General features: G+C 41.2%; 2 protein-coding genes across 2 annotated transcripts in view; one reads left to right on the top strand and one right to left on the bottom strand.

Moving 5' to 3' along the window:
- LOC105833969 (homeotic protein ocelliless) overlaps positions 1-13,401 on the top strand; it is a 57,919-nt gene that overhangs the window by 33,064 nt on the left and 11,454 nt on the right. Inside the window, exon 2 of the mRNA XM_012676117.3 lies at positions 6,077-6,521. Within this exon, the coding sequence (XP_012531571.2) occupies positions 6,299-6,521 (223 nt within the window). The 5' untranslated portion in view covers positions 6,077-6,298. The remainder of the gene's footprint in view (positions 1-6,076; positions 6,522-13,401) is intronic.
- Positions 7,759-13,401, bottom strand: part of LOC118644634 — a 45,876-nt gene continuing 40,233 nt past the window's right edge. Inside the window, exon 2 of the mRNA XM_036283609.1 lies at positions 7,759-11,499. Within this exon, the coding sequence (XP_036139502.1) occupies positions 8,370-9,281 (912 nt within the window). The 5' untranslated portion in view covers positions 9,282-11,499 and the 3' untranslated portion in view covers positions 7,759-8,369. The remainder of the gene's footprint in view (positions 11,500-13,401) is intronic.

The following is a 13,401-nucleotide window of genomic DNA, read 5'->3' as shown; positions in this document are numbered from 1 at the left end:
ACGAGCCCTCCTCATTTCTTCTCGCTCTCTCACCCTTCGTCTCCTTTTTCTCTTTTTATTTTTCCTTGCCCTCATGAGTGTTTTTTCTTCCCTACAATTCAGCGGTTTTAATGTCTCGTCTATTTCTACTCCGTTAAAAGTGGTCATCATCAAGTTCTTCAGTTGCTCCGCTTTTCTTGAATTGTTCCTTGTTGTTGTATCGTGACTCTCTTCAAATTCGCTTTTCAACTCATAATCTGTCATCGGTTTTCGAAAGACATTATTTCCATATTAAAAAGTAGGCGCGTCAATATCAAACGTATCTTATTGTTAGTGTCAATAATGGGTTCGATAGTGAAAATCAAATAGAAAAAAAAGAAAGTAATTGCTATACACGGAGAGAAATTTCTCTTAAAAATTACCCTGAACATCGTGGTAATTGTGAGACAATGTAAACCTCTCTTTCTCACTTTTATTTACACAACTGCTGTTTCTTTTTTTGCGACAATTACCTTTCGCATCTTTCTACATGATCTCCAGATCGTTTTACAGTCTATCTTTTCTATGTTTATAATTCTTATTTTTTCATAATCGTAAAACTATATTCATATTTTATTATAAGCTCTGTCGAACGTCGGGTAAGATTATTGGCATTATTGAAGAATTATTAAAAATATATTAGATGAAATACTGAATTAAATTGAACAAATCTTTTAATATTTTGTAATTTCATAAAAGAGATAAATCAATTCCAAGTCAAAAAACATTGTTATGATATGTGCATTATACATTTTATTAAAAAAAATTTTGGCTTATCTGTCAATCTAATCTTTGCTCCTCCATGTGCAATATAGTTTATGTACTCACACACATTATATATTTACTGTATTGTTCAGATTGAATGGCCACAACATACATATATGCATAAGGTTGCACTGAGATATTCAACAAATAACCCGGGGGCAGCAGCGGAAGCGAAGACGCTTTAATAATGGCGACTTACGGTGTGCAAATCGAAGCTCGCGCGACTTTCCGCGATCGTTTTGCTGCCCGTTCCGCCTTGACTTCCCTCGAACCGGTTATCGCCCGTAGGAAGTTTCTTTGTTGGCTCCTCTTTCCTCTCAATTTATCGGGCCCCTTCCAGCACGGTAACGAGTCACGCTCGTGCCACGCAATGGCGGCCGTGACGGCTACTCCGTGTATGAAACGGAGACTGCTCGCTCTCTGTGAGTCACACGCGGGTTTTTAACCCCCGGCGCAAGCCTCTTAATCCGCGAATTGATTAACTTTCGATGCTCTTATTGTTAGAAGAGTCAAAATATATACACGTGTGCGCGGGAATGGCGTCTCGGGCATTTACATTTATCAGACTTGAATACTCAAACTTAAAGTGAGACTTGAAAAGCACGTCTTCATATTCATATTATTAATTACAAAGTTCTAATTTGTAAAGAAAGAACAAAATCAACTCATAAAATTACAATAAGAGTATTAAAAAAATATATAGCGCAGTCATACACTTAATATTTAAAGTTGTAAAAACTGTAAAGGTTTCATTAATTTTCATGTAAACCTTTTGCTGTACATTAATGTGAAATTATCATATTTATTTTTTTCAATCAATGTGATTGAAAAAATTATTTCACATATGTAGTGTTTATATAATAAATAATTAAACAGGCCATATGAATGGATTAATTCTAAAATATAGGATTTATTGTGCGAAAATCATTTATCGCCCTCGCTAACAAATGCTATTAAGTGAACGGGCAGTTCATTCTTAATTGGAAAATAAAGAGTAAATATTCGTCAACAGCCGTTGCGTTGGAATAAAATAAAAACTACGTTTACGTCAGAGATTAATGTTACATCTACCTTGAGGAAGGTTGCTGAAATCATAGCCGTCAGCTCTTTTCAATCCAATTAACGTGAGAGGATTATTTTGGAAACACCGGCGACATATTAGCGTACCACGATCGTCCTTTACAGCGAAAGGATTAACCCATAAACGAGCGTAACTACTCGAGCGCTTCTAAAGAATGCGAAATCGTCCTCAATGTCGTTTAATCGCTGGACAATCGCGCTCGTACTTTCACCCCCTTCGTGGGAAGGGATATCAAAGTTTTTCCGGTAGTATTCGCGTTTCACCGAAATCGTCCCGACGGCGACGACGCTAATCGGCTTTCGCGAGCTTTGAGGTGTTTAACGTCACCGGTGCGATTTTCGCGGAAGTAACACCGATAAACCAGCGAGATCAAATATCGATTGTGCCGTCGAATCGCAAGATTCTGTACAAAAAAAAGCTATCAATCTCGAGTTTTCGTGCGATCGAAACTTTACCTAAAGCATATGACGTTGCACAAATGTTCCAGCATAGCGAGCACAGTGGTATTTTGTTTATTAAAATAAAACATTAATGTACTCAGTTTAGCTCAATCGTACCTTGTCGTGCGTTTTACGCAAAAAAATATCGCTCTCACAATAAAAGAATATATTTTCATTTATATTAATAACTCTGACTGCAATATTTCGTAGTGACTCACTTTTTCTTTTTCGTGTTTCTATAAGGGATGTAGCTTCTTTGAAAATGGAAGTTATGTTGAGAAGTCTCAACTGTCCCCTAGGAACGATTTCCCTAAGGAGACTGTAGGGCCGCATAATTATACGAAGGCACTTGAAAGAATTTCTTACGATCTTTCAACATTCAAAGAGAAAAATGGATAAAGAGCGCATTGTCAAAATATTGTCTGCCTTTTTGACATTGTAGGAAGGATTATTGCAAGGTGCGTATCTAATGCTTCTCGGCATTTTAATTATTAGAACAATAAAAGATTATACACTATGGCCATCATATAATATCATGGAGAAGATTTTAAATAAAATATCAAAAATTGCTATATATGATAGTAACTACCTATAAAAAAAAATTCCAGAGAATTATACTATAAGTAGTGCAAATACTACAATTTGATAAAAAGCATAGTAAAAATTTTTATAAAAATTTCCTTTTTAATCTGTGCTTACTATAATAATTTTTATCATAAAATTTTCTCCGTATATTAATCCGTAAACCAAAATTTATGAAAGTTATTTTATTGATCAAGTTAGTATTTGTCTATTACATAGGTATCTAGATACGCACCAATCGTGTATGGGAATTGAGAGGCTTGTGCAATCGCGCGATAAGCGCTGCGTACACTTTTTAGAATTCGCATATACATATTTTAGAACGGAATGTTAAATCGAATCGCGATTCCTTAGATCTCCCTCTCGTGACGATCTTATTTCTCGCGCCGCAACACCTCAGCGTTAGAAAATACTTGCGCTTATTATAATTTCGTCCCAGATACGATATAAGATTAACGTAAAATAAGTATATTTGCATACATAATGTAAAAAAAATAAATTTTAATAGCATATGTTCGCAAAACTGAGTAAAAAAATCGTCGCAATGAATAATTCATTATCCCAGTAAAGCAATTTTGATTTCGATAATAAATGATACACAGTCGAGTGTATTAACGACGGTCCCGAGTTTTCAATGTCTAATGATAACACGACTGCAACATAATCAGTAACACAATTAAACATCGCAATTGCGTTTCTTCGAATCGCTAAAATAATAACTTGAATTTAACACCCAAACTGTACTACGACAAATCGAAGCGGCAACGTTCACCTTCCCCCCTACTATTCACAGGAAATTGAAGCCACAAAGTTACGCGTTATTTTCGCTCGCGGAACAACGCGGATGAGACGCACCCCCATCATACCACGACAGAAGTGCCGGGGGGGGGATACGGCTCCGAACGGGGAGTTTCCTTATCGTACGTCGCAACGCTCGGTTGCTCAGCGAGTATCCGCGGAATTATCGCGGAGGGCTGTCGCTTAGATTACGTACGGGCCCACGATGCGCAACGACAGTAGCATCATGTGCGACAGCAGGCAGCCGCGGCGCACCGGATAGAGCCGCACGCGCGCCATTCGCGCGTCGTACTCGTCGTTGCACGCGGGAGAGTTCACTATCTCTCACTCAATTTAAGCCTCATCCGCCGTAAGCGGATCGGCCAAGCTGGCCTTTTAACGTCGGATAGTCTCGCCTCTCGCGGCTGCGCGCGGCATAGACGCCTATAACAAACATTATCCGCCATAATGCCCCCGTGTAAACATACCTACCTTCGTGGCGCGTCCGCCTCTCTCTCTCTCTCTCTCTCTCTCTTCTTGGCTCCTTTCCCCGTCGTGTATCTCCCTTTTCCATCCCGGATAAAAACGCGTCTCGAAGTTTATTTAACCATCGAGTTAAGTTTCACGTGCCTAAGCCGACTTTTCGGCACGCTCCCCCTCTTATCCCCTCTATCAAACACTTCCGGTTTAGCGCGTGACGCCCGCACGCTGACCGTCGTTTCCGCAGCCACCTTTTTTTTTAATCCAACTTGCGCATACTTTTCCGCGTTTCACGTGCCGCAACGTGGAAGGAACGATTAAGAGCCCGAGTCAACAGTCATATTTTCATTATCGCATATGGTAACCGTGTTAATACGTGTTAATCAATGTCAATTGTGTATCATCACCCGTATCCCTAGAAATTTGAAATTGAACACGTGTCAATATTCAAAAATAAATATTAAAACTATATATATAAATGAAACAGTTGTAACGTCATATTTTTATTCAATAGCATATTTTTGTAGTTTATTTAATGTATTTGTTATTATTTTTTTTAATTACATTGTCATGTATGATTTATACACCTGTTTCAAAAAGTAAAGGTTTAATTGACATTCTTCAATAAAGGAAGACATCCCCGAAAGGGCACGATATTTGCATTTGGGAATATTTCGGAAAAGAATCCAACTATGGCTATTTATAGCTTTAGTTGGGGCCTTCTCGTTCCCTACTGGTTCTTTCATCCTGTTTTTAAAGAAAACGGGAAAATCTTGTAGAAATCAGGTAGAAAAAAAGTGACAGAGACAGTAGAATCAAGAAACGAGAGATTCACGAATACGAATTCTGAGAGTGGCATCAGTAGCTGTAGTGCAGTGTTTCTGTTAAGATCGGCTGTGATGTGCACTTTCGGCATATAGTGATTAATATTAAAAATCGTAATCATTATTGTGAATTTGCTAAACGGAACATTGGTACGATTTATCAATAACCGAAATTAATGTTCACGTGATAATGTTCTTCGACTGGTCAGCATTACCTGAAATCATCTTATTGTTAGACTCTTTCTCTTTTTTGAATTGCTGGCAACACCTTTCTTATATCTCCCCAAAAATACCTGCTGTCACATATTTTAAGCGGTAAAAAGAAAGAAAATTGGTGACGAGAGCTCTAACGTGCAGCTGCGAAATAAATTGTTCCCTGAAAAATAATATGTCGACACTCTTATTGTATTAAAATATCATGTACCATCGAACTTACAAGGTAGGTTAACGTTGTGTGATTACAAATGGACATTAGAATGACCATTTCCCTTTATCAAATTTCCCTTTAGATAAACAAATAATTAAACAGATAATCAAATTTGAAATTTTTTTACTTTAACAATTCGTTTATTCGTTATTGGTACACATGGTCCACATAGTCCAGTAGATTTGTAAAAATTCGGGTCTCTTATAAAATATTTAATCTATAAAATGCCTGTTATGTAGAAAATCATTAAAATTTTCAAGCTGAGACGTTAATTTACGATAATTATTATTTATTACTGTAACTTCTGTTTTATTTTACCCTTGTTCCAAAATCAACACAACTTCTTCTAATTTGAAATTTAAAAAATATGCCTAAAAGATTACTCGATGGTATTTTAAAAATTAAAATTTTCTTCAGCGTTAGAAGATTTCGAATAGTTTTGTAATTTTCGATTTTTCCTTGCCAATTTGTGTGGAAACTTGGTGTTAAAATGTGAAACGACAAACTTTCTTTTACTTTTACTTTCTTACTTATATTTATTTTCAAGCGTTAAAAATAATTGTTAGAGCTCTTCTTTATGCGTGATTTTCACAGAAAATTTCAGTCAAGTGCCACTTATGAATATTGTAATTGCGGAGGCGATAATCACGTAAGGTTTTACTAAACGCTGATTCTTTTATAGGTGGAAGAGTGTCACGACGGCAGCGCATTGCCGGAAGAATACACGCCAAGGCTAACGAAGGACAGCGCGTTTCGGCCATTTCACGCGAACAGCGCTGTTCATCGGCTGGAGAACAGCTGGTGGCCGCGCGATCAAGAGGGTGGGAGTCACGCGATAAGGGAGCGTGATAACAACGCCGTCGTGGCGGGTGAACTGGTTTCTCGCTTCGCGGGCTGCCTGAATATGGCGGGTTACCTGAAGGCAGCGGGGGCAACCTGCGCCTCGACCGGAAACCCTCATCAATACCACCCACACGGTCACCCGATGGGAGTCGGCACTCATCCGCACCCTCACTCACATCCGCATCCCGGCGCGCATCCCGGTTTGCCGTCGCACTTCGCCCTCACCTCGCACGCCCATACGCATCATGCGCTCGAACACGGACTGGCGGCTGCGTTTCCACAGGGTAAATCTCTATTCTTTGTTCTATCCTTTTCTTCCCCAAAACTAGTTGAAACTTTTCCGCTTAGACACGATAAATCTAATCGTAAAATTTGTTCACCTTATTCGCTAAGAAGGTTCTGACTACGAAATTTTTACCTAGTAAATTTTTACTTTCTATCTTACAAACTTAATAATTGTCAACAAAAAGTTAAGCTTTGGTTAAAGTTCCTTTTAGTTAGAGCCAAGTTTATCAAATGACGATACAACCATTTGTTTTTTGATTGGGTATCTATGACAAAAATTGAATTCATTGAAATTGATCACTGCATAAAAGTATTTAGCATGAGATTTTATGCAGCCGATTAAAAAGCTATACCGCATGCTAAATTGTTTAAGGTTGAGATTGACAGCGGAATAATCACAAATAGGACAGAGTTAAGAGCGAACAAAGCGAATCGAGTTTTTAACAAACCGATTGTAGTAATTAATGCAAATGCTCAATGTCCTACTTGCGGGTTATCAATTACTTGATGTTGGAAAAATGAAAAATAGAATTGCCTCTGCACGTTTCTGCTCGAGAATAACGATAGACTCGGTTACTGGAAAATACCGGGACTTCAAGTGTACGTATTACTCGGAATATTCGTAATAGCAAGGGATTCACGCGGTTCGATATTGTGCATGCACGGCAAAGTTTTCACGTAATCGTGAGGTGGCGACAGCGGTACCGTTCTCGGTGTAGATCCGTGTTTATTAGCCGCATCGTTTAATACGGTTCCGAAAACGCTCCGCGGTGACGGAGAGCGTTACATGAACCGTGAAATACCGGGAAACGGAGAAAAGATGAGCGAGATTTCCGATGGTGATCGATCCAGCCGGCTAATCCATCGAAATAAAAGACGAGTGTTTAATCTCTGCAACTCGGCGTTACGACAGTGTGACAGATTTCGCATTGTACACATTCAACAAACGTCGCCGAATAATCTCTTCGCGCTTAAGGGTAGGGGGCACCACTGGAAATCGTAACTTTTCCGCTTCCTAATGGAATAATTTAATATTTTTCGATCATTTTTATACGCACGTAAAGTATTAACTGCCATGTTAAATTTCAACTCGTGTGCAATGTAAGTTTTTAAACTGTAAGTATTAAAAAAATTATATTTAACGAAATTGTCGCAATCAATTGCGAATATCAAAGTTTGAATATGTTTGTTATGCTACTTTTGATAAGCACAGACTATTTTATAATTTTGTTTTTATTTTTGGAGCAATTTTTTTTATTTCCTTGAATCTCTCTTAAATCTTTTATCGAGTCTACGTGCCAATTTTATTAGATCGGTGTTCAATGCTTGAAAGTAAATATTTCAAAGTTGAAAAAAGTGCTGCAGATTGCTGCAACAATTTGGTATTCTACGCAGGGAAAGCTTTCGAAATCTATTGTGTACACACACACATACACGCATACAAAATCAATCCCCTTTTTTTATGTTGTGTCTCCCTTACATCCTATGTCACGCCCCTAGAATTGCTCAATTTGCAGCCCCTTTTCTCTTCTCATTGCATTGTGCGCAGATTAAAAATTATCATTATTAGTTCACATGCGAATTATATCTATAATTTGTCAATGCGTTAAGTTAATTTAACATTGTAACACGTTGCTACACAGCCGTCGCTGTAAGAATATTTCACGTGGCATTTGCCGTTATTGATTGCCATGCAAATCGATGCATCGACTGAAGCCGTACGAGTGTCGAGCAATCTCGGGGCTTCTTAACTATAGCTTTCGTCGCAAGTTGGTGGAAAAACACGCACAAAAGTGCACCTTTCTCGTGAGCCTCAAGTTTTCAAATGAATATGAAAAGTAAATTTTTTATGTTACACAGACGATTGCATCCGCATACGGATCCGTGTTGAAACAATCGTTTGTTGCGAGAAGCGCGTTTTGACGTTGTTCTCGCGATGGACAGTTCTCAAGAAAACGCGGAACATTTTTCGCGACATCGGCACGAGGTTCGAGGTAGCCTCGATAGAAAGAACAATCCCGGCCATTACGCTCTTCGCGTTCGAGCGAAACGTGGAATGTCCCCCCCTGCAGAGAACCGACGTTTTTCCAAGGCACCTGGCGAACGGAAAACCGGAAGCTCGGTCGCGGCACTCCAAACAGGAGGACAAAGAAACGGAACGGTTTCGGGGAGAATTCCCTCCGTGTCCGCGTTTCCACTCTCAAAGGTCGTGTTGCCGGGTCTCGGTAATTGACTGCATAAATTTTCCAGTGTGCCACAGAGAGTGCGCGTAGACGGAAAAGAGATCGGAAGGAGGGCGGAAATGTGACAGTACGCTGAAAGAGGGAGGAGGAAAGGAACAGAGAAAGAGAGCGCGAGTAGAGTATAAAGTAGAGTGAAACGAGGTATAGAGAGAGAAAAGAGGAGAGGAGACGAGATAGCGCTTTCGCGTCGCTTTCCTTTAGCAGCACGATTCGGCGGAAAGCAGCATCATCTCTCTCCTTTCTCTCTCTCTCTCTCTCTCTCTCTTTCTCCCCCTTTCGTCTTTCGCCGTTTCGCTCTCTTTCACTCGCCGCTCGAAAGGGGACCCGGCGGCGGGAGAGACGGGGTGCCAGGGGCAAAGTGTAGCGAGGAGATGGAGCGGTCGGAGGGAAGAGGGGGGGGGGAGGGTCGGGGGATGCTTCGGCGAAGAAGAGTGGAGAGAACCATGAGAGTAAGCCGCTTATCAGGGTGGCAGCAGGCAGTATAGGTCCAACCGACGCAGATAGGTAGGTTTCCATGGAAACACGGATCTGTCCGTTAGGTCCCTACGTACCTACGTCCAGCGGCTGCCTCTATCCGTTGTAGGCGTGTATCCGCGCTACACGAAAAGCCGCCGAACGCGAGAGGGACAACGACGCGCAAGGACGAAACGCCGCCGGGGGTTGGAGGACGGCGCGCGGGTAGTCTGTAGACGGAAATAGAAACAAAGAACACGGGCGGAACGGAGAGAGAGAGAGAGAGAGAGAGAGAGAGAGACACAGGGCGCGACGACTCGTGCCGACTTTCGAAAGCGTCTTCGCTTTTATAGCCCTTTTACAGTCGCTCGTGAAGCAAACGCCTCGTTTATTAGCCACGGTCACGAGGCCGCGATTCGCTCCCCTCGCGCTCTCTCACGATTATCCGCGAGGATAATTCCGCGAGGTTTGCGTTCTCCTCGTTGATATAACACGGGCATCGAGGTGTCTCGATCTCTTTCCTCCGTGCGAGGACTGATAATGTAGGTAGATCGCGGAGCTACTCGTAAGACACTCTTCTCGCGAATTAATTCACGGTTGGTGTTTTTGTCAAGCGACAACGCGTGGAACGAAAAGGGCATTTTCGTGTCGCACGCACGAGAGGCGTTAATTTACAGCCGCGCGTCGGTGTTTATATTTTGTTATGCAATCGTGCGGGCGAAGGCACACCGTCTGACGGTTGGCACATCCTCCTCGCGCCTGATCGGCGGCGGAGGAGCGATGGCTTCGGGGCGAAAGGCGTTTGCCGAGATGGGGTGTGCAAACGTAGTAGGACGTTTCTCCCCAGGACGACTCGTGGCATGCAGCCGACGAGAGATACGTGGGAATCGCGTCATGTGGCCGCCGCCCTTTCCCCATCCGAGCTACTATTTGTTGTTGCAGAGAAATTGCCCGTCCACTTAACTTCCTCCCGTTCGTCGCGCGGCGCGACGGCGGCGTATGAATAAAGACACCGTTGTCGAGACGATTTCCTCCTCCCCGTCGATCGTCCAACCGAAGGGGAACAAGTGATTTTGATCCCGGGCTCTCGTGCGCGATACATGCGCCTCATCCCGCGAAGCCGCGAGTACGTAATGTATCTGTCGTGTAACGTCTATATTCGATACGCCGTGTCATTGTGCAGAGGAGCTCGCGGCGGAATAATTTCCGCCCTAAATGTTTCACTTGAACACGCTTGCCGAGAGAGAGAGAGAGAGATACCACGGCTTATCTGCCGGTTTACTTGATCGTTTTCAAAGCTCTTTCGGAAATTCACGGTTGCGCATTCGATCCGAACATTTAAAGCCGCCTCCCCGAGATGTAATTTGTGAATTCGGTCTTTTCGAAGATGGCAGATGAACGCAGCGACGCTTGCCACCGCTAAAGGCCAGCTCGCCTTTCTCGCTTGTCAATTCGGTACGATTTCAATCACTCAATTAGGCGTCAGGTTAAGGGCGGCACGTGGCGCGGACACGTGCTACACACGCTCGTAAGCTACCAAGTGGCCGCGAAGCGCAACGACACAGAGAGAGAGATAGAGTCGTTTCCGTGGCGGCGCGTGTCACGGCTAAATTGAGTAGGCGGGTGTGTGGAGAGGCCAAACACAAATCCAAACCTAATTGCAAGACAAACACTTGAGGCTGAGTGAAATGTCGCGTACGGCGGGACATCGACACTCGCTCTCGGAAATCTCACCCCCACTATCCCCGTTCCTCGTTTGTCGTTTTTCTTTCGCGATGTCCTGTCGGAATTATGTGTCTTCTGTTATTGATACGGCGCGAGAGACCCGCCGCGTTTACCCAGGTTTCACCCTGGAAGGAATTCCCTTACGCCAACATTGTTGCTTGCGAAAATTTTGACGACTTTACACGCGGATTTCGTTGCCACGTGGGAAATTGATGCGTAAAGCACGTAAAGTCCTCATCTCCGGGCATTTCTGCCCCGAGCTTCCCGAAAATTAGTAATTTATACTCGCCATCGTTACTTAATAAGCGCCAAATAACTTTTCGACGAGAGTGGACGTCGCTTGGAGCATTGCAACGTGAAACTTATCCGCTTACTTGCCCGTCCCTGACGCATGTTAGTATTTTGTTACGTACTTACGTTCATATCCGTTAGATTATCGCATGAGAACGACTATCTGCCACGGCCACACGTACTTTGCATCTCTTCCTGCTGCGGAACTTCCTTGTAAATTACGACTTCTTTCGGTTTCTTCCAACGTAGATGCAGCATTTGGCAGCTGGAACATTTTTAACAAAAGCGTTTTAGATTAATAAATAAATTGCAATATCAAAAGAATCGAGTTTACATTCACTTTAGACGATCTATAATTCAGAACGGATTTTGGGTCATAATTCCATTTACAGTTTTATGGTTTATCTAATAAAAATCAGAATATGGACAATATGTATACCATGATACACACATGTATTGCGGTATAAAAATTATAACTCTGTTTCCTGTATTCTGTTATAAATTATAGATGTCTAAAGTTATTGTAAAAATAGTTTTTTTGCATTTTTTGAAACAATGTAAGGATTTAAAAAAAATGTTTCCATCATCTGCGATATTATTGATTCCGTTCACAGCAAATCAGCAAATTTCTTACGTACCAAATCAACAAATGAATTACCACCAATTTGGCGACGAGTTTAAATACAGGACACAGAGATACCATCCGTACTACATGCGCGAAGGTATGATTTTGAAGAAAATTATATAATGATAATGGTGATGGTGTTTATGGCTATGCTGAGGGAAAAATTTTAAAAATTTCTGAAATCACTACATGGGTGGACATTAAAATTGATAAAATGAATATATGTGGACTATTTATAACTTATTGCAATAAAATTCACACAAGATAGAATGCTGTTTATAATTTTACGTATTGTGTGATCTGTAAATGATTTAAAGAATGAGAATATTATTTATATACAGAATAAAATTCATATTTTGCTTCTATCGCAAATATATATTACTTTTAATTATATAAAAAAACAAAGAATAAATTTGACGGAATAAATATTATGAACAGAATCAATTTTCTTTACAAGAAACATGAAATTGTTGTCTTTAACGCAGAGTTGCATCTAGAATTTTTATGTAATCTGGGTTTTTTGAAAACAAAAGCAAATAAATAAATCATGAGAGATACGTTATATTATTATTAAAATCATTAAAGATTTTGCGGGACGAATTATTGCGTGAACTGGATGTCCATAATTGGAATATTTGTCGACAAAAAAGTTGGTGGAAATAACGCGTCAGTTCAATTTCTCGTCTTGAGTCTTCGGCATTGCGATCACATGGTGGTCACGTTGTAAACGCAAAGTCGGCCAAATGTTTTCGTAGCTGATGGCCTTTTAGAATTCCCTCTTCTGTCACCGTCCGCCACGTGCTGTCATCCCACGGTCCCCCCCCCCCTCTCCTCCCAATAATCCAGCCCTCCGCCCCTGGCACTGTCATGTAGCAGCCTATTCGCGTTTTAGCTTTTAATTAATTTTCGATTCTGTGTGCCCGAGAGCGTGCCCCGCCTTCCACTGTCTTCCTTCTCCATCCGCCACGTTTCGCTTCTATGAATATCAAAGTAGTCATCCGGTTCTGCGACGAACCCGCCATTTCATGGATCCTCGACGCTTTTCGTTCTTTGTTTACGATTTATCAACCTATTGTTTTAGAGGTTTCTATAGTTTCATTACATCGTCAACGATCAAAATTTCAACCGTTTATAAAATTGCTGCTTTAAGTAATTTAAAAAAATTTTATCATTAAACCATCTGTTAGAAAAACAGTTGCAAAATCGTTAAAATCAAGACATAATCATGTATTTTTGTCAGATACGAAGGTGTATGACAAAAACCAGCTTGGCGGTTTAAGGGTCAATCTGCGCAAAACCACGAGGGAAAATAGTGTCGAGTTACACATTGTACGATGTGTCTGCTTCACACATACACATTTTTTTTTCTTTACCGAAACGCTGCAGGCAAAACCGCGATGGAAACTTTATCGACACCGGTGCGTTTATTATTCAGTCGATTATATACGTAATTGCGATTAATTACTGTCAGATTCTGGCGTATCAGTGATATGTTGCACCCGAGATAAATTTCCGACGCCGTATTTCAGTAGTAATGAGCTT

The sequence above is a fragment of the Monomorium pharaonis genome, chromosome 3 (assembly GCF_013373865.1).
Source record: "Monomorium pharaonis isolate MP-MQ-018 chromosome 3, ASM1337386v2, whole genome shotgun sequence".
In the NCBI taxonomy this organism is placed as follows: Eukaryota; Metazoa; Arthropoda; class Insecta; order Hymenoptera; family Formicidae; genus Monomorium; species Monomorium pharaonis.
This window is presented reverse-complemented; position numbering and strand designations above follow the sequence as displayed.